Source organism: Bos grunniens, chromosome 12 (assembly GCF_055505025.1).
Source record: "Bos grunniens cultivar Pamir isolate PY7600 chromosome 12, Bosgru_T2T1.0, whole genome shotgun sequence".
Lineage (NCBI taxonomy): Eukaryota > Metazoa > Chordata > Mammalia > Artiodactyla > Bovidae > Bos > Bos grunniens.
In genome coordinates, this window is record NC_141176.1 from 78,784,976 (window position 1) to 78,811,667 (window position 26,692).

Below are 26,692 nucleotides of genomic sequence, written 5' to 3' on the forward strand. Positions count from 1 at the left end.
CATTACACTGATACTAAAACTAGAAAAAGACATTATCAAAAAACAAAATGGCAGTCTAATATTGTTGATGAATACAGATGCAAAATTTCTCAACAAAATATTAGGAAACTAAATTCAACAACAGATAAAAAAAGATTAGGCACCACAACCAAGATGGGTTTATCCCAGGGTCACAAAGATGGTTCAACATATACAGGCCAATCAATGTGACACACCACATCAACAAGAGAAAAGACAAAAACTGCATGGCCATCCCAATAGATGCATAAAAAGCATTTGATATCCATCCAAGATAAAGAAAAGGCCTACCAAAGTGGGTATAATGGGAAAATATCTTAACATCAATAAAAGCTATTTATGACAAACCCACAGCCAACATACAACTGAACGGTGAAAAGCTGAAACCTTCACACTAAAATATGGAACAAGACAAGGATGTCCATTCTCACCATTTTAATTCAACATAGTATTGGAAGTCCTAGTCACAGCAATGAGATAAGAAAAAAAAAGGTATCCAATTTGAAAAAGAAGTGGGAAAACTGACATTGTATGTAGATTATATTATACTAATGACTATCCTAAAGATTGCCCACAAAAACTCTTACAATCAATAAATGAATCCCCACAAAAACTAAAGACTCCCCTCTCTCCCCTCTCTTAGAATCAATAAATGAATTCAGCAAGGTAGCAGGATACAAGATTAACACACAGAAAACAGTTGTATTTCTTTACACTAACAATAAAATATCAGAAAGGAAATGTTATAAAACAATCTTAAAAAAAAAAAAGCAATCTACTTTAAAATGGCATCAACAGGCTAAAATACTTAGAAACAAAGCTCATCAAGGAGTGAAAGACTTAAATGCTAAGAACAACACTGATAACAGAAATTAAAGATGACTCGATGAAATGGAAAAATATCCCATGCTCCTGGATTGGAATAATTAATATTATTAAAATGGCCACACTACCCACAGCAATCTACAGGTTTAAAATGACTCCTATCAAATATTTCACAGATTAGAACAAATCACCCTAAAATTTATATGAAACCATAAGAGATTGAGAATTGCCAAAACAATCCTGAAGAAAAAGAACAAAGCAGGAGTCAAAGCCCTCCCAGACTTCAGACCACACTACAAAGCTACAATAATCAAAACAGCATGGTACTGGCACAAAAATAGACACACAGATCAATGGAACATAATACAGACCTTAGAAATAAACCCATACACTTACACTCAGATAATCTTCAATAAAAAATGCAAGATTATGCAATAGAGAAAAGACAGCTTCTTCAGCAAATGGTGTTGGGAATCTGGACTGCTATATATGAATCAATGAAGTTACATCACATTCTTACCATACACAAAAATAACTTAAAGATTTAAATATAAGACATGACACCATAAAATCTCCAGAGGAGAACATAGGCTAAACATTCTTTGACACAAATCATACCAATGCTTTACACCAGTCTCCCAAGGCAATACAAGTAAAAGGAAAAATAAACAAATGGGGACTAATCAAATGTACAAACTTTTGCACAGCAAAGGGAACCATAAACAAAATTAAAAGACAACCTATGGATGGGAGAAAATATTTGCAAATTTTGTGACCAATAAGTGCTTTATTTCTAAAATATAAAAACAGCTAATATAAGTCAACAATAAATAAACAAACAACCCCAACTGAAAAATGAGCAGAAGACCTAAATAGACATTTCTATGAAGAAGACTTACATTGGCCAACAGGAACATCAAAAGATGCTTAAAACTGCTAATTACTAGAGAAACACAAACGACACTGAGTACTACTTCACACTGGTCAGGATGGCCATCATATAAAAGTCTACAAATAACAAACACTGGAGAGGATATGGAAAAAAGGGCACTCTCTTAAATTTTGGTGAGAATCTAAACTGGTACAGCCACTATGGAAAACAGTATTGATATTCCTCAAAAAACTACAAAGAGTTTAATCAGGTCCCACTTGTTTACTTTTGTTTTTATTTCCATTAATCTAGGAGGTGGGTCATAGAGGATCTTGCTTTGATTTATGTCATCGAGTGTTTTGACAATGTTTTTCTCTAAAAGCTTTATAGTTTCCGGTCTTACATTTAGGTCTTTAACCCATTTTGAGTTTATCTTTGTGTATGGTGTTAGGAAGAGGATATGCATGGAGAGAAACATGGAAACTTACATTACCATATGTAAAATAGATAGCCAACAGGAATTTGCTATATGGCTAAGGAAACTCAAACAGAGGCTCTGTATCAACCTAAAGTGGTGGGATGGGGAGTGAGATGAGAGGGGAAAAAAAGCTAAAAATAGAGTTGCCATATGGTCCAGCAATCCCACTCCTGCGCATATATGCAGACAAAACTGTATTTCAAAATATATATGCACCACTATGTTTACAGCAGCACTATTCACAATAGCCAAGACATGGAAGCAACCTATTAATAAATGTGCATTAATATATGAATAGATAAAGAAGATGTTATATACACACACAAATATATAATGAAATACTACTCAGCCATAAAGAGAATGAAATAATGACATTTTCAGCAACATTGATGAACCTAGAGACTACCATAACAGGCAAAATAAGTCAGAAAAAAAAACCTCACATGGTATCATTTATATGTGGAATTTAAAATAATATGCAAATGAACTTATCTATAAAACAGAAACAGACTCACAGACACAGAGAACAGACTTGTGGTTGCCACAGGAATGGAGTAGTGGGGGAGGGATGGATTGAGAGTGTGTGATTCACAGATTGAAACTATTAGGTATACAGTGTATAGACAACAAAGTCATACTGTATAGCACAGGGAAGTATATTTAATATCTTATAATAAATCCTCATCCAGAAAAACAAGGTAAGAGAAACCCAAGTTAAACAGTAGGTATTGCAAGAGGGCATCAGAGGGCAGACACACTGAAACCATACTCCCAGAAAACTAGTCAATCTAATCACACTAGGACCACAGCCTTGTCTAACTCAATGAAACTAAGCCATGCCCATGGGGCAACCCAAGATGGGCAGGTATTGGTGCAGAGATCTGAGAGAATGTGGTCCACTGGAGAAGGGAATGGCAAACCACTTCAGTATTCTTGCCTTGAGAACCCCATGAACAGTATGAAAAGGCAAAATGATAGGATACTGAAAGAGAAACTCCCCAGGTCAGTAGGTACCCAATATGCTACTGGAGATCAGTGGAGAAATAACTCCAGAAAGAATGAAGGGATGGAACCAAAGCAAAAAGAATACCCAGCTGTGGATGACTGCTGATAGAAGCAAGGTCTGATGCTGTAAAGAGAAATATTGCATAGGAACCTGGAATGTCAGGTCCATGAATCAAGGCAAATTGGAAGTGCTCAAACAAGAGATGGCAAGAGTGAATGTCAACGTTCTAGAAATCAGCGAACTCAAATGGACTGGAATGGGAGAATTTAACTCAGATGACCATTATATCTACTACTTTGGGCAGGAATCCCTCAAAAGAAATGGAGTAGCCATCATGGTCAACAAGAGAGTCCAAAATGCAGTACTTGGATGCAATCTCAAAAATGACAGAATGATTTCTGTTAGTTTCCAAGGCAAACCAGTCAATATCACAGTAAGCCAAGTCTATGCCCCAACCAGTAACGCTGAAGAAGCTGAAGTTGAATGGTTCTATGAAGACCTACAAGACCTTTTAGAACTAACACCCCAAAAAGATGTAATTTTCATTATAGGGGACTGGAATGCAAAAGTAGGAAGTCAAGAAGCACCTGGAGTAACAGGCAAATTTGGCCTTGAAATACAGAATGAAGCAGGGCAAAGACTAATAGAGTTTTCCCAAGAAAGTGCACTGGTCATAACAAACACCCTCTTCCAACAACACAAGAGAAGACTCTATACATGGATATCACCAGATGGCCAACACTGAAATCAGATTGATTATATTCTTTGCAGGCAAAGATGGACAAGCTCTATATAGTCAGCAAAAATAAGACCAGGAGCTGACTGTACCTCAGATCATGAACTCCTTATTGCCAAATTCAGACTTAAATTGAAGAAAGTAGGGAAAACCACTAGCCCATTCAGGTATGACCTAAATCAAATCCCTTATGATTATACAGTGGAAGTGAGAAATAGATTTAGGGGCCTAGATCTGATAGATAGAGTGCCTGATGAACTGTGGAATGAGGTTCGTGACATTGTACAGGAGACAGGGATCAAGACCATCCCCATGGAAAAGAAATGCAAAAAAGCAAAATGGCTGTCTGGGGAGGCCTTACAAATAGCTGTGAAAAGAAGAGAAGCGAAAAGCAAAGGAGAAAAGGAGAGATATAAGGATTTGAATGCAGAGTTCCACAGAATCGCAAGGAGAGATAAGAAAGCCTTCTTCAGCGATCAATGCAAAGAAATAGAGGAAAACAACAGAATGGGAAAAACTAGAGATCTCTTCAAGAAAATTAGAGATACCAAGGGAGAATTTCGTGCAAAGATGGGCTCGATAAAGGACAGAAATGGTATGGATCTAACAGAAGCAGAAGATATTAAGAAGAGGTGGCAAGAATACATAGAAGAACTGTACAAAAAAGATCTTCATGACCCAGATAATCACGATGGTGTGATCACTGACCTAAAGCCAGACACCCTGGAATGTGAAGTCAAGTGGGCCTTAGAAAGCATCACTACGAACAAAGCTAGTGGAGGTGATGGAATTCCAGTTGAGCTATTTCAAATCCTGAAAGATGATGCTGTGAAAGTGCTGCACTCAATATGCCAGCAAATTTGGAAAACTCAGCAGTGGCCACAGGAATGGAAAAGGTCAGTTTTCATTCCAATCCCAAAGAAAGGCAATGCCAAAGAATGCTCAAACTACCACACAATTGCACTCATCTCACATGCTAGTAAAGTAATGCTCAAAATTCTCCAAGCCAGGCTTTAGCAATATGTGAACCATGAACTTCCTGATGTTCAAGCTGGTTTTAGAAAAGGCAGAGGAACCGCAGATCAAATTGCCAACATCTGCTGGATCATTGAAAAAGCAAGAGAATTCCAGAAAAACATCTATTTCTGCTTTATTAACTATGCCAGAGCCTTTGACTGTGTGGATCACAATAAACTGTGGAAAATTCTGAAAGAGATGGGAATACCAGACCACCTGATCTGCCTCTTGAGAAATTTGTATGCAGGTCATGAAGCAACAGTTAGAACTGGACATGGAACAACAGACTGGTTCCAAATAGGAAAAGGAGTACGTCAAGGCTGTATATTTTCACCCTGCTTATTTAACTTATATGCAGAGTACATCATAAGAAACGCTGGTCTGGAAGAAGAACAAGCTGGAATCAAGATTGTCAGGAGAAATATCAATAACTTCAGATATGCAGATGACACCACCCTTATGGCAGAAAGTGAAGAGGAACTAAAAAGCCTCTTGATGAAAGTAAAAGTGTAGAGTAAAAAAGTTGACTTAAAGCTCAACATTCACAAAATAAAGATCATGGCCTCTGGTCCCATCACTTCATGGGAAATAGATGGGGAAACAGTGGAAACAGTGTCAGACTTTATTTTCCTGGGCTCCAAAATCACTGCAGATGGTGACGGTAGCCATAAAATTAAGAGACGCTTACTCCTTTGAAGGAAAGTTTTGACCAACCTAGATAGCATATTCAAAAGCAGAGACATTACATTGCCAACAAAGGTTCGTCTAGTCAAGGCTATGGTTTTTCCTGTAGTCATTTATGGATGTGAGAGTTGGGCTGTGAAGAAGGCTAAGTGCCAAAGAATTGATCCTTTTGAACTGTGGTATTGGAGAAGACTCTTGAGAGTCCCTTGGACTGCAAGGAGATCCAACTAGTCCATTCTGAAGGAAATCAGCCCTGGGATTTCTTTGGAAGGAATGATGCTGAAGCTGAAACTCCAGTACTTTGGCCACCTCATGCGAAAAGTTGACTCATTGGAAAAGACTCTGATACTGGGAGGGATTGGGGGCAGGAGGAGAAAGGGTTGACCGAGGATGAAATGGCTGGATGGCATCACTGACTCGATGGACGTGCGTCTGGGTGAACTCCTGGAGTTGGTGATGGACAGGGAAGCCTGGCATGCTGTGATTCATGGGGTCACAAAGAGTCGGACACGACTGAGCAACTTAACTGAACTGAACTTGCCTATTGACTACACCAAAGCCTTTTCACTGTGTGGATCACAACAAACTGTGGAAAACTCCTAAAGAGATGGGAATACTAGACCACCTTGCCTGCCTGATGAGAAATCTACGTGCAGGTCTAGAAGCAATACTGGAAAGTGTGCAGTGGACATGGAAAAAAAATACTTGTTTTAAATCAGGAAAGGAGTACGTCAAGTATGTATATTGTCACCCTGCTTATTTATCTTATATGCAGACTGCATCATGAGAAATGCCAGACTGAATGAAGCACAAGCTGGAATCCAGATTGCTGGGAGAAATATCAATAACCTCAGATATGCAGTTGACAGCAACCTTATGACAGAAAGCAAAGAGGAACTAAAGAGCCTTGTGATGAAAGTGAAAGAGGAGAATGAAAAATATGGCTTAAAACTCAACATTCAGAAAACTAAGATCATGGCATTTTGTCCCATCACTTCATGGCAAACAGATGGGGAACCAATAGAAACAGTTAGAGACTGTATTTTTTGCAGCTCCAGAATCACTGCAGATGCTGACTGTAGTCATGAAATTAAAAGATGCTTGCTCCTTGTAAGAAAAGCTACGACCAACCTAGACAGCATATTAAAAAGCAGAGACGTTACTTTGCCAACAAAGGTCTGTATAGTCAAAGCTATGGTTTTTCCAGTAGTCATGTATGGATATGAGAGTTGGACTATAAAGAAAGCTGTGCACTGAAGAATTGATGCTTTTGAACTGTGGTGTTGGAGAAGACTCTTGAGAGTCCTTTGGACTGGAAGGAGATCAAACCAGTCAATCCTAAAGGAAATCAAACCTGAATATTCATTGGAATGACTGATGCTGAAGCTGAAACTCCAATACTTTCGCCACCTGATGCGAAGAACTGACTCATTGAAAAGACCCTGATGCTGGGAAAGATTGAAGGCACGAATAGAAGGGGATGACAGAGGATGAGATGGGTAGATGGCATCATCGACTCGATGGATATGAGTTTGAGCAAGCTCCAGGGGTTAGTGATGGACAGGGAGGCCTGGCGTGCTGCAGTCCATGGGGTCACAAGGAGTCAGACCTGACTGAGAGATGGAGCTGAACTGAAAACTGAAATAAATCATAATGGAAAAGAATATGAAAAAAAATATATATATATATATCAACTAAATCAACTGAATCACTTTGCTATACACCAGAAACTAACACAACATTGTACATCAACTATATTTCAATATAAAATTATTTTTTTTTTTAAATCTGCTTTGTGATGAGTATATATGTTGAAAATACCTACTGCTAAAAATATGCTTTATTGGGCGCAAAAGGATCTACATTTTCACCCAATTTGAAAAGAAATAAAAATCAAATTAAAATCAAGTGCCTTATAAAAAGAGCATATGAGAATGCTTTGATGTGCATACCTGTAGTATGATTGATATTTTCTTCCTTAAATTGTGAAGTCCAGCTTCTCTTATCGGACACATATCAACATTAAGTGAACCTTCAGGTTCTGACAATCGAAAAACTGCAGAAAAAACAGAACTTTTTCCAGCTCCTGTTCTTCCCACAATGCCAATCTGTAATGAGATCCAGAAGGGATTAAGAATTAACAACATGAAACAAACCTAGAAGAAACTCTGCCAGTTGAGGAAGAATTTTAAAAGTTCTACATAGAATGTAGTTTAAACACTTCTCAGTCATGGCAACTGTTGAAATTTTGGGCCAGATAATTCATTATTGGGGGATAATTAATTACAGTTGGTTTTGTCTGTATGTATGTCCAATATCTTGTATATTGTAGGATTTTCAGTAGTATCTCAGACTCTAAGCACTAGAAACCAGAAACATTCCCCACATTGTGGCAACCCCCTGGATCAAAGAAAAGTTAAAAATAACAGAATCAATCGATAGGCAGTGAAAAGCCAGCAGCCCCCTAAGTTATTCATAAAAATTAAGTTTAAATTCTCTTTATTCCTAATATCTGGGTATCTCTACATTGAGAATTATGTGGATAATTTTACAGCAATGTCAACAAGTTAGAAGTGTTATACACAAACAACTATTCATTTTCTGAGGGCTCTATAATTTGAGGGGAATTTTTTTGGTAGAAAAACTAAGTCACTTCCTAATATTAAATATCTTAATTACGTTTTGTCCTTGAAGAAAACATCTTACAATTGTAAAACACAGGTCTCACTGTCTTAATGGGCAGCAGCCAATAGGCAAAATTCACATGAGATTAACAATACAATTAACATTTGCTATTTATATGGAACCTTTCATCTCAGCACTAAAAGGGATTTTAAAAACCAGTTGATACTTATAATCACATCTTAGAAAGACACACGTGAAGTATCAGTCTATTTATTAAAACCAAAACAAAGAGAAATTAAGTGCACTAACAGTATATTCAAAGATCAACATAAAGCATAGACAGAGAAGCCTGGCAGGCTACGGTCCATAAGGTTGCAAAGAGTTGGATAGACTAAGCAGGTATGAGTTAAGAAAGCAGGTAAAATGGTGGTGAGGAATGAAAATGTGTTGCAAAAGCTAGCTTTTAGCTGACTGCATTCAAACATGTATGCAGAAGCTGGCTTTTTTTTTTTTTTAACCAATGAGTTTGCCCAACTGATGATTCTTGGTGTCAGCTTCCCAAGAGATAATTTCATTTCTGGTTAAGAATCTGGAATCAGTGAGGGATGTAAGACATGCTTTCAATCATTTGTAAACTAATTCAGTACATTTTAAAAACTCAATTCTTTAAATAGAGATGTTAGACCTTTCTGAGGACAGATTATATGTTGGGAATGTCACATATAATCTGTAAAATCAATAATGACATTTAAAAAAAGAATTTATCTTTATAGAGATTAAATATAAGAGTCAGACATGACTGAGGGACTAAGAAACATACACACAAGAAAAGGGGCTTCAGTTGATTTATCTTGGTAGTCATTTTGTACCTTATGGTAAACCATAATATATGTAATTTAAATGGGTCATTCTCTGCATACAGGTAGGTTTTATTTCTATTTTTTATTTTTTGGAATTCAATCACAGTAAATTTTATTTTTTTTTAAACCATTTATCATTTTTTATTATTATTATTTTTTACTTTACAATATTGTATTTGTTTTGCCATACATCAACATGAATCCACCACAGGTGTACACGTGTTCCCGTTCCTGAACTTCCCTCCCACCTCCCTCCCCGTACCATCCCTCTGGGTCATCCCAGTGCACCGGCCCCAAGCATCCTGTATCATGCATCGAACCTGGACTGGTGATTCGTTTCTTATATGATATTCTACATGTTTCAATGCCATTCTCCCAAATCATCCCGTGCTCTCCCTCTCCCACAGAGTCCAAAAGACTGTTCTATACATTTGTGTCTCTTTTGCTCTATCACATACCGGGTTATCATTACCATCTTTCTAAATTCCATATATATGCATTATTATACTGTATTGGTGTTCTTCTTTCTGGCTTACTTCACTCTGTATAATAGGCTCCAGTTTCATCCACCTCATTAGAACTGATTCAAATGTATTCTTTTTAATGGCTGAGTAATACTCCATTGTGTATATGTACTGTAGCTTTCTTATCCATTCCTCTGCTGATGAACATCAAGGTTGCTTCCATGTCCTGACTATTATAAACAGTGCTGAGATGAACATTGGGGTACACATGTCTCTTTCAATTCTGGTTTCCTCGGTGTGTATGCCCAGCAGTGGGATTGCTGGGTCATAAGGCGGTTCTATTTCCAGTTTTTTTAAGGAATCTCCACACTGTTCTCCATAGTGGCTGTACTAGTTTGCATTCCCACCAACAGTGTAAGAGAGTTTCCTTTTCTCCACACCTTCTCCAGTATTTATTGCTTGTAGATTTTTGGATCGCAGCCATTCTGACTGGTGTGAAATGGTACCTCATTGCGGTTTGGATTTACATTTCTCTGATGATGAGTGATGTTGAGCATCTTTTCATGTGTTTGTTAGCCATCTGTATGTCTTCTTTGGAGAAATGTCTATTTAGTTCTTTGGTCCATTTTTTGATTGGGTCATTTATTTTTCTGGAATTGAGCTGCAGGAGTTTCTTTTTTTTTTTTTTTCCAGGAGTTTCTTGTATATTTTTGATATTAGTTGTTTGTCAGTTGCTTCATTTGCCAAGAGGACACTAATGGATGGAGAAATATACTATGTTCATGGATCAGAAGAATCAATATAGTGAAAATGAGTATACTACCCAAAGCAATCTATAGATTCAATGCAATCACTATCAAGCTACCAACAGTATTTTTCACAGAGCTAGAACAAATAATTTCACAATTTGTATGGAAATACAAAAAACCTAGAATAGCCAAAGCAATCTTGAGAAAGAAGAATGGAACTGGAGGAATCAACCTGCCTGACTTCAGGCTCTACTACAAAGCCACAGTCATCAAGAGAGTATGGTACTGGCACAAAGACAGAAATATAAAATAATGGAACAAAATAGAAAGCCCAGAGATAAACCCACACACCTATGGACACCTTATCTTTGACAAAGGAGGCAAGAATATACAATGGAGAAAAGACAATCTCTTTAACAAGTGGTGCTGGGAACTGGTCAACCACTTGTAAAAGAATGAAACTAGGACACTTTCTAACACCATACACAAAAATAAACTAAAAATGGATTAAAGATCTAAATGTAAGACCAGAAACTATAAAATTCTTAGAGGAGAACATAGGCAAAACACTCTCCGACATACATCACAGCAGGATCTTCTATGACCCACCTCCCAGAATACTGGAAATAAAAGCAAAAATAAACAAATCAGTTCAGTTCAGTTCAGTCGCTCAGTCATGTCCGACTCTTTGTGACCCCGAGTCGCAGCACGCCAGGCCTCCCTGTCCATCACCAACTCCCGGAGTTCACTCAGATGCACATCCATCGAGTCAGTGATGCCATCCAGCCATCTCATACTGGGCACCTACTGACCTGGGGAGTTCCTCTTTCAGTATCCTATCATTTTGCCTTTTCATACTGTCCATGGGGTTCTCAAGGCAAGAATACTGAAGTGGTTTGCCATTCCCTTCTCCAGTGGACCACATTCTGTCAGATCTCTCCACCATGACCCGCCCATCTTGGATTGCCCCACAGGCATGGCTTAGTTTCATTGAGTTAGACAAGGCTGTGGTCCTAGTGTGATTAGATTGACTAGTTTTCTGGGAGTATGGTTTCAGTGTGTCTGCCCTCTGATGCCCTCTTGCAACACCTACCATTTTACTTGGGTTTCTCTTATCTCCGGCATGGGGTATCTCTTCACGGCTGCTCCAGCCAAGCAGAAAATAAACAAATGGGACTTAATTGGTCTTCACTGTTACTACAGTCTGCTGAATGCTCTGGTGGTTAGCACGTTTTAGCAATAAAGTATTTGAAAATTAAGGTATGTATCAATACATTGTTTTTTAGACAAAAAGTTGTTGTATAGTTAATAAACTACATTATAGTGAGAATATATATTCCTATGCTATGAATATTGCTTTAAATATATATATCTCCATATATTCCTATGCTACCAGCTCCAATGAAACTGATTCATGTGTGCAAACTGGAACATTTGTAGACTTTGTGTAAATAACTGAGATATGCAAGGGCATTGAGAGCTGCTCACGACCACAGGACTGTGAGCTTCAACCTCCAGTAAGGAGAATAAGAAAAAGATAACTCAAAGAAAACATGGCTCTGGTTATTTCTACCTTTCTGTCATCAAAACTGTAGTCTGAAAGTCTTTCGTGATTACCCATGGGTTTTACCAGTGGCCTATGGAGATCATCGTCGGAGAAGGCAATGGCACCCCACTCCAGTACTCTTGCCTGGAAAATCCCATGGACGGAGGAGCCTGGTAGGCTGCAGTCCATGGGGTCGCGAAGAGTCGGACACGACTGAGCGACTTCACTTTCATTTTTCACTTTCATGCATTGGAGAAGGAAATGGCAACCCACTCCTGTGTTCTTGCTTGGAGAACTCCAGGAACGGGGGAGCCTAGTGGGCTGCCGTCTATGGGGTCGCACAGAGTCGGACACGACTGAAGTGACTTACCTTATCTTACCTTATGGAGATCATTGTATCAGCAAGTTTGCATTCCAGCACAAAAGACACAACAAAAATCTTATTTTAGCAGTGTTGCGAATGCCCATTTTTCCAAGAGGGTCAGAGTTGGTCTGATTGAGTCAGGAAGTGACCTGGGACTTTTTGCTGCAGTGCTTATACCTGGACAATCATCTCCTCAAACAACAAAACACGAAGAAACTGTAGGAGACTAAAAATAACTGTGTGTGTGTGTTAGTTGCTCAGTCATGTCTGATTCTCTGTGACCCCATAGACTGTAGCCCACAGGGCTCCTCAGTCCATGGAATTCTCCAGGCAAGAATGCTGAAGTGGTTGCCACTCCTTTCTCCAGGGGATCTTTCTGACCTAGGGATCAAATCTGGTTCTCCCACATTGCAGGCAGATTACTTACCATCTGAGCCACCAGAGAAGCCCATGAAAATAACTGTGTGTGCACACAGATGGAGCAAATCATGGACGTTGAGATTCCAAAAAAGACCAAAAAAACTGCAACTGCTACTTCTGAAGAGCTGAGGGCTAAAATAGGGTATTGTGCATGTCCCCTACACACACCCACCAAAGAAGTGGACAAACCACCTAAGCCACCCCTTCAGCCCACCCACTGGACCTGCCCCTACCGCAAGTCCATATAAGGAACCACCTTGGGGAGATAACTAGGGAACCTATTACTTGGTTTTGGTCCCTCTTGCTGCAGTAGGGGCACCAGTAAAGCCTTGCCTGAAATTCTTGTCTCGCCTCTGATTAATTTGAACAAAATGAGGAGCACACCAATTTGTTAGACGTTTGCACCTGGATCTCTCTTCACATATCAAACTCAATATGATCAACATCCAGTGCCCCACACAAAATAGCCACTTCCTTTGACTTCCCCATGTTACTATTATCACTTCTTTCCCAGGCTCATAGACTCAGCTGTCTACCTTACTTCCAGCTTTCCCTGAGTCCAGCATGCAGCCAAGCCTGAAGACTCTATTCTTGAAATGTTTCATGACACATTCCTTCATATTAAGGTCTACATTCAGGACCTGAGTGTCAGGCTGCATTACCTTTTTTAAAAAAACAAAATAAAATAAAATTTTTCTTACTTATAATCAGTACAAATGAATTTGAAAAGCAAATAAAAACTAGCAATTACCCCAGCATTCTGATAAAGCCATTCTTTAGATGTTGATGTATTTTCTTTCTAGATTTGAGTGTGTGTTATTTTTTATCTTTTTTATTTCTGCGTATGTGTTCTTAAATATATATGTTCATATATTTAAATAAAATGGGATTAATGTGATCAATTACTGATGTAATCTGTTTCGCTATTGGTGAATACTTAGGTGGTTTCAAATATTTTTCTATTATAAATAACTCGGTGTTATATATCCTTGTAACACTTCAGTTCAGTTCAGTTGCTCAGTCGTGTCCAACTCTTTGAGACCCCATGAATTGCAGCACGCCAGGCTTCCCTGTCCATCACCAACTCCCGGAGTTCACTCAGACTCATGTCCATCAAGTCAGTGATGCAATCCAGCCATTTCATCCTCTGTCATCCCCTTCTCCTCCTGCCCCCAATCCCTCCCAGCAACAGAGTCTTTTCCAATGAGTCAATTCTTCACATGAGGTGGCCAAAGTACCAGAGTTTCAGCTTTAGCATCATTCCTTCCAAAGAAATCCCAGGGCTGATCTCCTTCAGAATGGACTGGTTGGATATCCTTGCAGTCCAAGGGACTCTTAAGAGTCTTCTCCAACACCACAGTTCAAAAGCATCAATTCTTCGGCACTCAGTTTTCTTCACAGTCCAACTCTCACATCCATATATGACTACAGGAAAAACCATGGCCTTGACTAGATGGACCTTTGTTGGCAATGTCTCTGCTTTTGAACATGCTATCTAGGTTGGTCATAACTTTTCTTCCAAGGAGTAAGCATCTTTTAATTTCATGGCTGCAGTCACCATCTGTAGTGATTTTGGAGCCCCAAAAAATAAAATCTGACACTGTTTCCCCATCTGTTTTCCATGAAGTGATGGGACCAGATGCCATGATCTTAGTTTTCTGAATATTGAGTTTTAAGCCAACTTTTTCACTCTCCTCTTTCACCTTTATCAAGAGGCTTTTTAGTTCCTCTTCACTTTCTGCCATAAGGGTAGTGTCATCTGTATATCTGAAGTTATTGATATTTCTCCCGGAAATCTTGATTCCAGCTTGTGCTTCTTACAGACCAGCATTTCTCATGATGTACTCTGCATAGAAGTTAAATAAACAGGGCAACAATATACAGCCTTGATGTACTCCTTTTCCTATTTGGAACCAGTCTGTTGTTCCATGTCCAGTTCTAACTGTTGCTTCCTGACCTGCATACAGGTTTCTCAAGAGGCAGGTCAGATGGTCTGGTATTCCCATCTCTTTCAGAATTTTCCACAGTTTATTGTGATCCACACAGTCAAAGGCTTTGGCATAGTCAATAAAGCAGAAATAGAGGGTTTTCTGGAACTCTCTTGCTTTTTCAATGATCCAGCAGATGTTGGCAATTTGATCTGTGGTTCCTCTGCCTTTTCTTAAAACCAGCTTGAACATCTGGAAGTTCACAGTTCACGTATTGCTGAAGCCTGGCTTGGAGAATTTTGAGCATTACTTTACTAGCGTGTGAGATGAGTGCAATATGTGTGGTAGTTTGAGCATTCTTTGGCATTGCCTTTCTTTGGGATTGGAATGAAAACTGACCTTTTCCAGTCCTGTGGCCACTGCTGAGTTTTTCAAATTTGCTGGCATATTGTGTGCAGCACTTTCACAGCATCATCTTTCACTGTTTTAAATAGCTCAACTGGAATTCCATCACCTCCACTAGCTTTGTTCATAGTGATGTTTTCTAAGGCCCACTTGACTTAACATTCCAGGATATCTGGCTATAGGTGAGCGATCACACCATCGTGATTATCTGGGTCATGAAGATCTTTTTTGTACAGTTCTTCTGTGTATTCTTGCCACCTCTTCTTAATATCTTCTGCTTCTGTTAGATCCATACCATTTCTGTCCTTTATCAAGACCATCTTTGCATGAAATGTTCCCTTGTTATCTCTAACTTTCTTGAAGAGATCTCTAGTCTTTCCCATTTTGTTGTTTTCCTCTATTTCTTTGCATTGATTGCTGAGGAAGGCTTTCTTATCTCTTCTTGCTATTCTTTGGAACTCTGCATTCATATGCTTATATCTTTCCTTTTCTCCTTTGCTTTTCACTTCTCTTCTTTTCACAGCTATTTGTAAGACCTCCGCAGACAGCCATTTTGCTTTTTTGCATTTCTTTTCCATGGGGATGGTCTTGATCCCTGTCTCTATACAGTCAGCAAAAAAAAGACCAGGAGCTGACTGTGGCTCAGATCATGAACTCCTTATTGCCAACTTCAGACTTAAATTGAAGAAAGTAGGAAAACCACTAGACCATTCAAGTATGACCTAAATCAAATCCTTTACAATTACACAGTGGAAGTGACAAATAGATTCAGGGGGTTAGATCTGATAGACAGAGTGCCTAAAGAACTATGGATGAAGGTTCATGACACTGTACAGGAGGCAGAGATCAAGACCATCCCCAAGAAAAAGAAATGCCAAAAGGCAAAATGGCTGTCTGAGGAGGCCTTACAAATAGCTGTGAAAAGAAGAGAACCCAAGGCAAAGGAGAAAAGTAAAGATATACTGATCTGAATGCAGGGTTCCAAAGAATAGCAAGGAGAGATAAGAAAGCCTTCCTCAGTGATCAATGCAATGAAATAGAGGAAAACAATAGACTGGGAAAAACTAGAGATCTCTTCAAGAAAAATAGATACCAAGGGAACATTTCATGCAAAGATGGGCACAGTAAAGGACAGAAATGGTATGGACCTAACAGAACAAGAACATATTAAGAAGAGTTGGCAAGACTACAAAGAAGAACTATACAAAAAAGATCTTTATGACCCAGATAATCATCATGGTGTGATCACTCACATAGAGTCAGACATCCTGTAATGCAAAGTCAACTGGGCCTTAGAAACAAAGCTAGTGGAGTGATGGAATTCCAGTTGAGCTATTTCAAATCCTAAAAGATGATGCTGTAAATGTGCTGCACTCAGTATGCCAACAAATTTGGAAAACGTATCAGTGGTCAAAGGACTGGAAAAGATCAGTTTTCATTCCAATCCCAAAGAAAGGCAATGCCAAAGAATGCTCAAACCACCACACAATTGCACTCATCTCAGTTCAGTTCAGTTCAATTGCTCAGCAGTGTCTGACTCTTTGTGACACCATGGACCAAGCACACCAGGCCTCCCTGTCCATCACCAACTCCCAGAGATTGAGTCGGTGATGCCATCCAACCATTTCATCCTCTGTCATCTCACACACTAGTAAAGTAATGCTCAAAATTATCCAAGCCAGGCTTCAACAGTAATGAACCATGAACTTCCAGAAGTTCAAGCTGGACTTAGAAAAGGCAGAGTAACCAAAGATCAAATTGCCAACATCCGCTGGATCATCGAAAAAGCAAGAGAGTTTCAGAAAACATCTACTTCTGCTTTACTGACTATGCCAAAGCCTTTGACTGTGTGGATCACAATAAACTGTGGAAAATTCTGAAAGAGATGGGAATACCAGACCACCTGACCTGCCTCTCGAGAAACCTGTATGCAGGTCAGGAAGCAACAGTTAGAACTGGACACGAAACAACAGACTGGTTCCAAATTGGGAAAGGAGTACGTCAAGCCTGTATAGTGTCACCCTGCTTATTTAACTTATATGCAGACAAGTCATGAGAAACGCTGGGCTGGATGCAGCATAAGCTGGAATCCAGATTGCTGGGAGAAGTATCAATAACCTCAGATATAAGCGAAGAGGAACTAAAGAGCCTCTTGATGAAAGTGAAAGAGGAGAATAAAAAAGTTGGCTTAAAACTCAACATTCAGAAAACTAAGATCATGGCATCTGATCCCATCATTTCATGGCAAATAGATGGGGAAACAATGGAAACAGTGACAGACTTCATTTTGAGGGGCTCTAAAATCACTGCAGACGGTGACTGCAGTCATGAAATAAAAAGATGCTTGCTCCTTGGAAGAAAAGTTATGACCAACCTAGACAACGTATTAAAAAGCAGAGACATTACTTTGCCAACAAAGGTCCATCTAGTCAAGGCTATCGTTTTTCCAGTAGTCCTGTATGGATGTGAGTGTTGGACTATAAAGAAAGCTGAGCACTGAAGAATTAATGCTTTTGAACTGTGGTGTTGGAGAAGACTCTTGAGAGTCCCTTGGACTGCCAGTCAATTGTAAAGGAAATCAGTCCTGAATATTCATTGGAAGGACTGAGGCTGAAGCTGCAACTCCAATACTTTGGCCACATGCTGCAAAGAACTGACATGTTAGAAAAGACCCTGATGCTTAGAAAGATTGAAGGCAGGAGGAGAAGGGGACAACAGAGGATGAGATGGCTGGATGGCATCACCGACTCAAAGGATATGAGTTTGAGTAAACTCTGGGAGTTGTTGATGGACAGGGAGACCTGGCATGCTGCTGTCCATTGGGTCACAAAGAATCAGACACAACTGAGTGACAGAACTGAACTGATATATCCTTAAACCTAAATCTTTGCAAAAAACTCAAATATTTCCTTAAGATAAATTTTCAAATGTGGATTTGCTGAGACTCAGGTATGAATCAGATTTTCATGCTGGTCCCATATCCTGGAATGCCTTTCACAAACATTTCCACTTGCTGAAATCCTAAACAGAAGTCACTAAGTGTGTCTTACATGGGTACTCTCTGGACATATATCTGGAGAAAAACATGGTCTGAAAGGATACATTCACTCCAATATTCATTGTAGCATTATTACAATAGCCAAGACATGGAAGCAACCTAAAAGTCCACTGACAAGAGTAATGGATAAAAGGGTGTGATATGTATTAATATATACAATGGAAATTATTCAAGCATTAAAAAGTGAAATAATGCCATTTGCAACAAGAGGGATGGACCTAGAGATTGTCATACTGAGCAAAGTCAGACAGAGAAGCAGAAACATCACAGGACATCCTTTATGTTCTGTGCTGTGCTTAGTGGCTTCAGTCATGTCTGACTCTTTGTGACCCCATGGACTGTAGCCCGCCAGACTCCTCTGTCCATGGAATTCTCTAGGCAAGAATACTGGAATGGGTTGTGATTTCCTCTTCCAGGGGATCTTCCTGACCCAGGGATTGAACCTGCATTTTTTACTGCTGAGCCATCAAAGAAGCCCATGACATCCCTTATATGAGGAGTCTAAAAAGACATGATACAAATCAATTAATTTACAAAACAGAAACAGACTCACAGACTTAGAGAAGAAACATGGTTGCCCAGAGGAAGGCTGTGGGGAAGGGATAGTTAGGGAGTTTGGGATCTACATGTACACAGTGCTATATAGTGCTCAATGTTATGTGGCAGCTTGGATAGGAGGGGAGTTTGGGGGAGAATGGATACATGTATATGTATGGCTGAGTCCCTTTGTTGTTCACCTGAAACTATCACAACATTGTTAATCAGCTATACTCCAATACAAAATAAAAAGTTAAAAAAAAAAAAATCTCTTTCCTTAATCGTAATCAGTGTAAATGAATCTGAAAAGTCAATAAATACTAGCCATCACCCCAGCACTCTGATAAAACTATTTGTAAGATTGTGATGTGTTTTCTTTCTAGATTTAAATGTGTGTGTGTGTGTGTGTTTTTTCCTTTCTTATTTCTGTGTTGTTATTTAGTCAACAAAATCATATTTGATTCTCTGTTACTGCAATGACTGTAGTCCGCCAGGTTCCTGTCTCTATGGGATTTCTCAGGCAAGAATGCTGGAGTGGGTTGCCATTTCCTCCTCCAGTGGATCATCCTGACTCAGGGATCGAATTCACATCTCCTGTGTGGCAGGCTGATTCTTTACCACTGAGCCACTAAGGAAACCCTTATTTCTATATATGTGTTCTTAAAGATGAAGGTTCATATATTGAAACAAAATGGAATTAATATGAACATACTGTTGTAATCTGTTTTTATTTAGCATTTCAAAAAATATATTTATTTTAATGGCTATATAATATTATAGTATATGTGATCATTTACTTAACAATTGGCTATTGTTGGATATTTTAGGTGGTCTCCAATATTTTGCAGTTATAAAGAACTGGTTATATATCCCTGAAGCTAAATCTTTCTAAACAACCTTAATTATTTCCTGAAGATAAACTCTCAGATGTGGAATTGCTGAGAACCAGGTATGAACATTTTTAGAGAAGGTTGTTAAGTACTGCCAGCCTACCTCTCAGAAATATGATACCTTTTCCTACTCCTACTAGCTTCCTTGCACATTCACACACCCGTGTGTTATAACTATGTTTTAATCAACATCAGTTTGATCCCAAAAGGTGAAATAACTTTCCCGTGACATCTTGCTGGAGGTAAAACAGCTACTGGCTCTCTGCCTCCCGCATCTGCCCACTCTGCTCCATGTGCACTCACTTCTCAGACTAAACTCCCAAAGGCCAGCTTTATGCTTGATGTGTGCCCCAGGAAGTCACCCTTACAAAACTGCACTCACTAATTTCTCCATCCTTCACCTCCACAAGTCAGCTCCTTGGGCTTTCTGGGTAGTTTGAGGGTTGAGTGTGAATATGTGTGTTATACACCTGGTAGTTCTTTTCCCTGAATGCTCTGCAGATGCCTAATTCTTCATTCACTGAATCAGGGTACCACGCCTTTGCTAATGTTGGTTCCCACCTCCTGGAATGACTTTGACAAATGTTTCTACCTACTGAAATCCTAGCAAGTCACTAAGTGTATTTCACATGCCTAATTTCTCAGAAATACTCCGCTTGTTCCCTTATGTGGACTGCTCTCAACTCTAATGGATGTTATATCATCTTTTCTAAACTCCTATAAAAATTATAACTGCTTTCTATATTACAAAGCCGGTATAGGCATTTTCTTATTTCTTATTTCTTCAAGTGAACTGTATGTGCTAAATGCCAGATCTGTATTGAATTTTCCCTTGTATTATTTGTATTAGCTGTGGTATCCTGAGACAGAGGCTTTCATAGGGAGCTGAGGTTTTTATCTCAGACTGGAAAAATTAATGGATAATCTAGTACTATATTATTTAGGTATAGGATAAGCTAGACAGAGAAATAGATATGGCAGATGGATTCCATAGCTATAAACATGATTGCAAATGGCCAACCCCTTATTTTCACAGGACAGACAACAATTTATGCAGCATAAGTAGTTAAGGTCATTTTGTGCTATGTGCTAAGTTGCTTCAGTAATGTCTGACTCTGCGACCCTACGGACTGAAGCACTTTAGGCTCCTCTGTCCATGGGACTCTCCAGGCAAGAATACTGGAGTGGGTTGCCATGCTCTTCTTCAGGGGATCTGCCCCATCCAAGGATCAAACCCTGGTCTCTTATGTTTCCTACATTGGCAAGTGCATTCTTTACCACTAGTGCCACCTGGGAAGCCCCTAAGGTCATTTTAGATCCCTATGAAAATGACAACCATTTCTCTTTGCCCAAGTATTTACAGTGTTCTGGTCTTCATGCTGGGTTTTTAACATATCTTGTTTTGTTTAAGTTGAAGAACAAAATTAGATGTTAAGTCCCATCACTTCCATTTTGCAAATGAGAAGATTGAGGCTTATAAGATTAATTAGTCTGCCTGAAATAGCAGAGCCCCTAAGTCACATCATGGGACTCAAATCCACATGTGTCAGCCTCTTTTTCATTTTGCTGATGGTCTCCTTATCTCCCTGATGAATGGACACCTTATTATGTCCCTCTGTATAGCTCAAACAGAAAGTGGGGAGAGGTGTGTTGTTGTTCAGTTGCTAAGTCGTGTCTGACTCTGCGAACCCATGGACTGCAGCACACCAGACTTCCTTGTCCTTCACTCTCTCCCAGAGTTTGCTCAAACTCATGTTCATTGACTCGATGATGCCATCTAATAATCTCACCCTCTGTCACCCCATTCTCCTCTTGCCCTCAATCTTTCCCAGCATCAGGGTCTTTTCCAAGGAGTTGGCTCTTTGCATCAGATGGCCAAAGTGTTGGAGCTTCAGGATCAGTCTTTCCAATGAATATTCAGGGTTGATTTCCTTCAGGATTGACTGGTTTGATCTCCTTGCTGTCCCAGAAACTCTCAAGAATCTTCTCCATCACCACAGTTTGAAAGCATCGATTCTTTGGTGCTCAGCCTTCTTTATGTAGTTGCAGTTAAAGGAACAGGCCTACCATAGAAATCTTACTGCCAGAGAGTTAAAGCATGATGTAGATATGAATGCATAAAATGTGGTGAGTTGGACAAGATGGCCAACATCACAGAGAAGAAAAGGTACCTGAGATCAGGTGGGCTGGCTGTCAGCAGGAAGAACCAGCACCCACAGCTGGGCTGGGAGAGAAACCTGCAGCTAAGCAGGACAATGGTTCCTGGGAAATGGGCCAAATAGACCTAGTGCCCAGCTTGGAACAGCAAGCCTTATTCTTGATACCATCAGGTAGTGAAAGAGCTGCACATATACTGCTATACTGGGCTCTCTTACTTCACGTCCAGGCAGGGCTGAGCCTGTGGGAAATCCCTCCAGCCCCTGCAGGAGGCTGTTGTGGGAAAGATGGAAGAAGGATGAAAACTGCCTGTGATGAAGACAGACTCCACTGGAAAAGATGCAGATAAATGCATTGAAATAACATAGAGTTGGATTATAATGTAAAGGCATGATTTCCAGAATATAAAAGCAAATAAATATGTAGGGTAAGTGGCACAGAACATTCTAGAGCCTCCTGTTCAGACACAATAGGTGTTTGGGTGATTCATGCACTCAATTTCAAACTGTCAAATTACAGTTCTTGGAAATCATAAGTTATCACTCATCAAAATTTGTCCATGGGAGAGAAAGGACTTTACTGGAAGATGTTGTTCAAATGTGATGCTGAATCAAGAGGTCTGGGTGAGCCTGAGACTCTGCATTTCTAAGAAGTTCCAGGTGATTCAGGTGCTGCTGGTCCTGACACCACCGTCTGAGTCACAAAGAATGAGGAAGCCAGCAGGCAAATGGGATGACCAGTGTGAGAGGAGGGGTTGCTGAAAAAATAACATGTTAAAAAAGGAGAAAATGTAGGACAGCAATATTTTGCACATTATAGCAAGGTATAGTAAGCATCTGTAAAAAGGTATTAAGCAAGTAATAGCTCTGAGCAAGAAAAGAAAATAACAAAATCAATCTACCTCGAGAGCTGGAAGATGTTTTAAAATGACCCAGCGCTCTCCAAAATAATCAAATCAAGCACAAAATCATTTAAATGAAAAACTCAGCCTGTGTTTGGAATATAACCAGGAAGCCTAGGGTTCTATTTATGTTATTTTGGGTCTTTACTTTTACTAGTTATTTGTCCCATGAATTAGAAACCTGTATGGTGCCTACTACACTTCCCTGTTGACTCTAATTTCCAGGAATGGGGACAGAAGAGGACATGATGGAAAGAGAACAGAGCCCCACTTTTGCTAGGCGAGCTCACTCCTATGTCCCCCAAAGCAGCCTTTCAATCAAAACCAACATCAAAGAGGTGTCCTGGAGTGTCAGGGGCTGGAACAGGTGAGCAGGAGAGGAAACCTGGGATGTATGCAAGTGGAGTGAAATCATTTCATGAACACACTGCCTAAGTATCATCTCCTAACACATTAGAAATGAAGTGACAGAGTGACTGAACTGAATTGAACAATTTTTAAGAGGACAGTTTAGTGTTAAGTACATTCACACTTTTGTGCAATCAATCTCCAGAATACTTCCTGTTATGTAAAACTGAAATTCTGTACCCATTAAACATCAGCTCCCCATCCCTCTCACTCCAGTCCCTGGCTACATATATTCTACTGTTGTCTTTATAAACTTGACTGCTCTAGGATTCTCATACATGGAATCATATAGTATTCATTCCTTTTGTTTCTGGCTTATTTCACCTAACATGATGTCCTCAAGGCTCACCAACAGATTAGAATTTTCTTTGTTTTTAAGGTTGAATAATAATATTTCATTGTAGGGATGTACTACATTTTAAGTATTTGTTTATCCACTCATCTGTTGAGATATATTAATACTTGAAATGCTTCCAACTTTTGGCTATGGTGAACAATACTGCTATAAACATGGGTATACCATAAATGCTATCTTTAAAGAATATATATAATGCTGATGAAAAATCAAGGATCTTACAGAAGCATATATATTAGGATAAACTCAGAAAATGAAGGGGCTTCCCTGGTGGCTCAGACGGTAAAGAATCCGGCTGCAATACGGGAGACTCAGGTTTGATTCCTGGGTGGGAAAGATCCCCTGGAGAAGTGAATGGAGACCCACTCCAATAATCTTGACTGGAGAATTTCATGGACACACGGTCCATGGAGTCGCAAAGAGTCAGACATGACTGAGCGAGTAACACTTTCACTCAGAAAGTGAGATTTTTCACCAGCCTTGTGACAGAAGGGAAGGGGCAGCATGTGCACACTGGAAGCAGGGAAGACATGCTGCTCTGGGAGAATCTACACAGGACCTGAGGGCAGAGGGTGTGGGAATGTTAGGACCCAAGAATGGCGAGGTAGGATTGGGAAGAGCTTCCTGCTACTTTGTCTGTTGTGGTTTAGTCTCTTCTTCAAGAGTTTCTCCTGGTCTGAGTTGAGGGACCCAAGCTGAGTATGAAAGGAACATCACCAGCAGACATGGATGCTGGCAGGACCAGGACACAAACCTCCCTATCCTCTCCCACATGGATCCTCCTCTGCTTCTTTTGGGTTGCTTTCATCGACTTTAAGCAAATCTCTGGACCCTGCCTCCATGGGGGGCTTTGGTTCCTCAGCCCTGACTGAGTCACGGTTCTGGGCTCTTCTCTGATGGCCACACAGTCCCTGTTTGGAGAGGACCTGGGACTGAACTATGGTCTGAGCATCATCTTACCCAGGCCAGGAAGGATCAAATCTGTGCTAAAGAAAGGAGCAGCCTGTAGGTGACAGCAAGGGAATGACAACTAAGTGTGGGTGAGTGGAGGACAAGTCTGTGGGAGGGCCAAGGGATAGAGGAGGAGGCTTCAAATGAAAGGTATCATGAGAGGAAGGGAAGATTCCAGAAGTACAAAGAAAAGATGGTAAGAAATGAGATATAGGAGAGTTAGGGACAGGGAGCCAGGGCTGACTTCCAAGACTCCTCATGATTAATCAGGTAAAATATACAGTATCCCAGGTCAGGTTAAGTTCCAGCTCCAGGGCCCAGAGCCCTCCAACCATTATGACCGAGTTCACAACACAAAGAAATGCTGGGATCCCCCTTCCGTGGTCAATTTCCAAGAATGATGCATTTCTCATGTCACTACACAACTTCCCAGGTGGCACTAGTGGTAAAGAACCTGCTTGCCAATTCAGGAGAAGTAAGAAATGTGGGTTCAACCACTAGGTTGGGAAGGTCCCCTGGAGGAGTAAATGGCAACCCACTCCAGTATTCTTGCCTAGAGAATTCCATGGACAGAGCAGCCTGATGGGCTATAGTCCATGGGGTCGCAAAGACTCAGACACAACTGAAGCAACTTATTAAATATGCATCCACGAGGAACAGAGAGTTTCCTGACACAGCAACAAGGAAGCCAAGAACAAATATGGTGCTAAATCTTTAGCTAGATTTTAAAGAGACTACTGGCTTAAACAAACCTTTTTTCTTGATTCAATGACTGTGGTCAGGTTCTTCAATACCCAAGGCCCATCTAAGGTGTGCCTGAAGTTAACAGAGTTAAACCAAATCCTTCCTTCATTAGTCCAGGGTGGCGGGGGACGATCCTTGTATTCCCAGGGAGCTTCTTTCTCAAGGTCTAAATATTCCATCACTCTTTCTACTGAAATCATCTGAAAGACACATCACATCATGTGGGTCAGGACAGAGGGTCTCGTTTATAGGTGTTCCGAGATTGTAAATGAGATGTTCTGCTTTTATACATAATCGGTTTAAAACATCTCACATCTTCTCATTCCCAAAGGACAGAAATAGGAGTTTGATAAGGCCTTTGATGATTTCCAAACTTGTTCATCATCTTTTAACACTTTCATTTAGGATTTCATCCTTAAGCATCATATTAAAACTAAAAGAATTATAGAACTCAATGATAAAGTTTTATTTATCTACTTTTCACATATGGATAAAAGAAACAAGAGACTTTTGTTAAAGAAAAGAATACTTATGGACACCAATCTGTAATGTGTGGCTACAGAAAGAAGGGCCATTCTGAGAAGCAGCTTATCCTACCAGAAAGAAGGGACACTAGCAAATTCAGATGTTCAACACATACAAGAATAAATGCTACAATGAAGTAGGTGTACCTATTAATTAGACAAACAAAAAACCATCAAAATACTGAATTATTTTACCAAGAATGAGGGATTATCTACTAAGAAACAAAAATAAACAAGTTCCTAAGAAATTAGCATATATTCTCTCTAGAAGTTCAGAACCTTCCCCCTACTTTCATTATACCTAAAGAGTATAATAATGAAGAGACATGTATTTCACTTGAAGACAGCTGATAATGAATATAAAACCTGCTGACATGACATACATAAGATTAAGGATAATATGTATAGATTTTATTTTACACTGACTTTAACCAGATGGAGGAGGATACAAAAAAACTCTGTTTGCTATGATGCAAAAATAACAGCTTTAATATTTTACATAAGAGTTGCTTTTATGCCATTTAATGGCAAAGAGACTTGAAAGGGCTAAGAAGGTTAAAATAAACATCACCAGGTTCTCAACTTCGGTCCTTTGCCTGACGCACCACTGGAACATCCCCATGAGTGTGAGGGCAAGAGATAGGACCAGGCCATCCTCCCCAGGAGTCAAAGCTAAATAAGAAAGGAGAATAAAGTCAGGCCTGTTCTTACCACTCACCTAGCTCCTTCTGTCACTTTATAAAGAAGACTCCTTTATAATATTTAAATCATTTGTATATAATGATAATATGACACATAATTTTACTATGTCTTGATTGAGACCATGATATAATGAAAAAAAAAAAAAAACACTTTGAATTCAAAAAGATTAAAAAATTATTTTATTAATCCCAACAGAATTAACACACTTGACATCATTATAAAGGTGAGGAATCATGTCATTATTCTGCCTTTCATCATAAGGGTTTCAAGAAACTTTGTAAATTTCACTTTCCATATTCAAGGCAGCTGCAGTTGAAACCATGAAAAACAAGAAAATGGGTTCTAACAGCTGCTACTCTCATTGCTCCTTATTAAAGATTTTGATTCAGTGCTGTTGCTGCTGCTAAGTCACTTCAGTCGTGTCTGACTCTGTGCGACCCCATAGACAGCAGCCCACTAGGCTTCCCTG

General features: G+C 39.6%; 1 protein-coding gene across 1 annotated transcript in view; it reads right to left on the reverse strand.

The window, feature by feature from the left end:
• Positions 1-26,692, reverse strand: part of LOC147361955 (ATP-binding cassette sub-family C member 4-like) — a 215,456-nt gene that overhangs the window by 54,054 nt on the left and 134,710 nt on the right. Inside the window, exons 24-26 of the mRNA XM_086330262.1 lie at positions 26,093-26,193; positions 25,006-25,197; positions 7,588-7,743 (exon numbers count right to left, since the gene is read on the reverse strand). Coding sequence (XP_086186388.1) covers positions 7,588-7,743; positions 25,006-25,197; positions 26,093-26,193 — 449 coding nt within the window. The remainder of the gene's footprint in view (positions 1-7,587; positions 7,744-25,005; positions 25,198-26,092; positions 26,194-26,692) is intronic.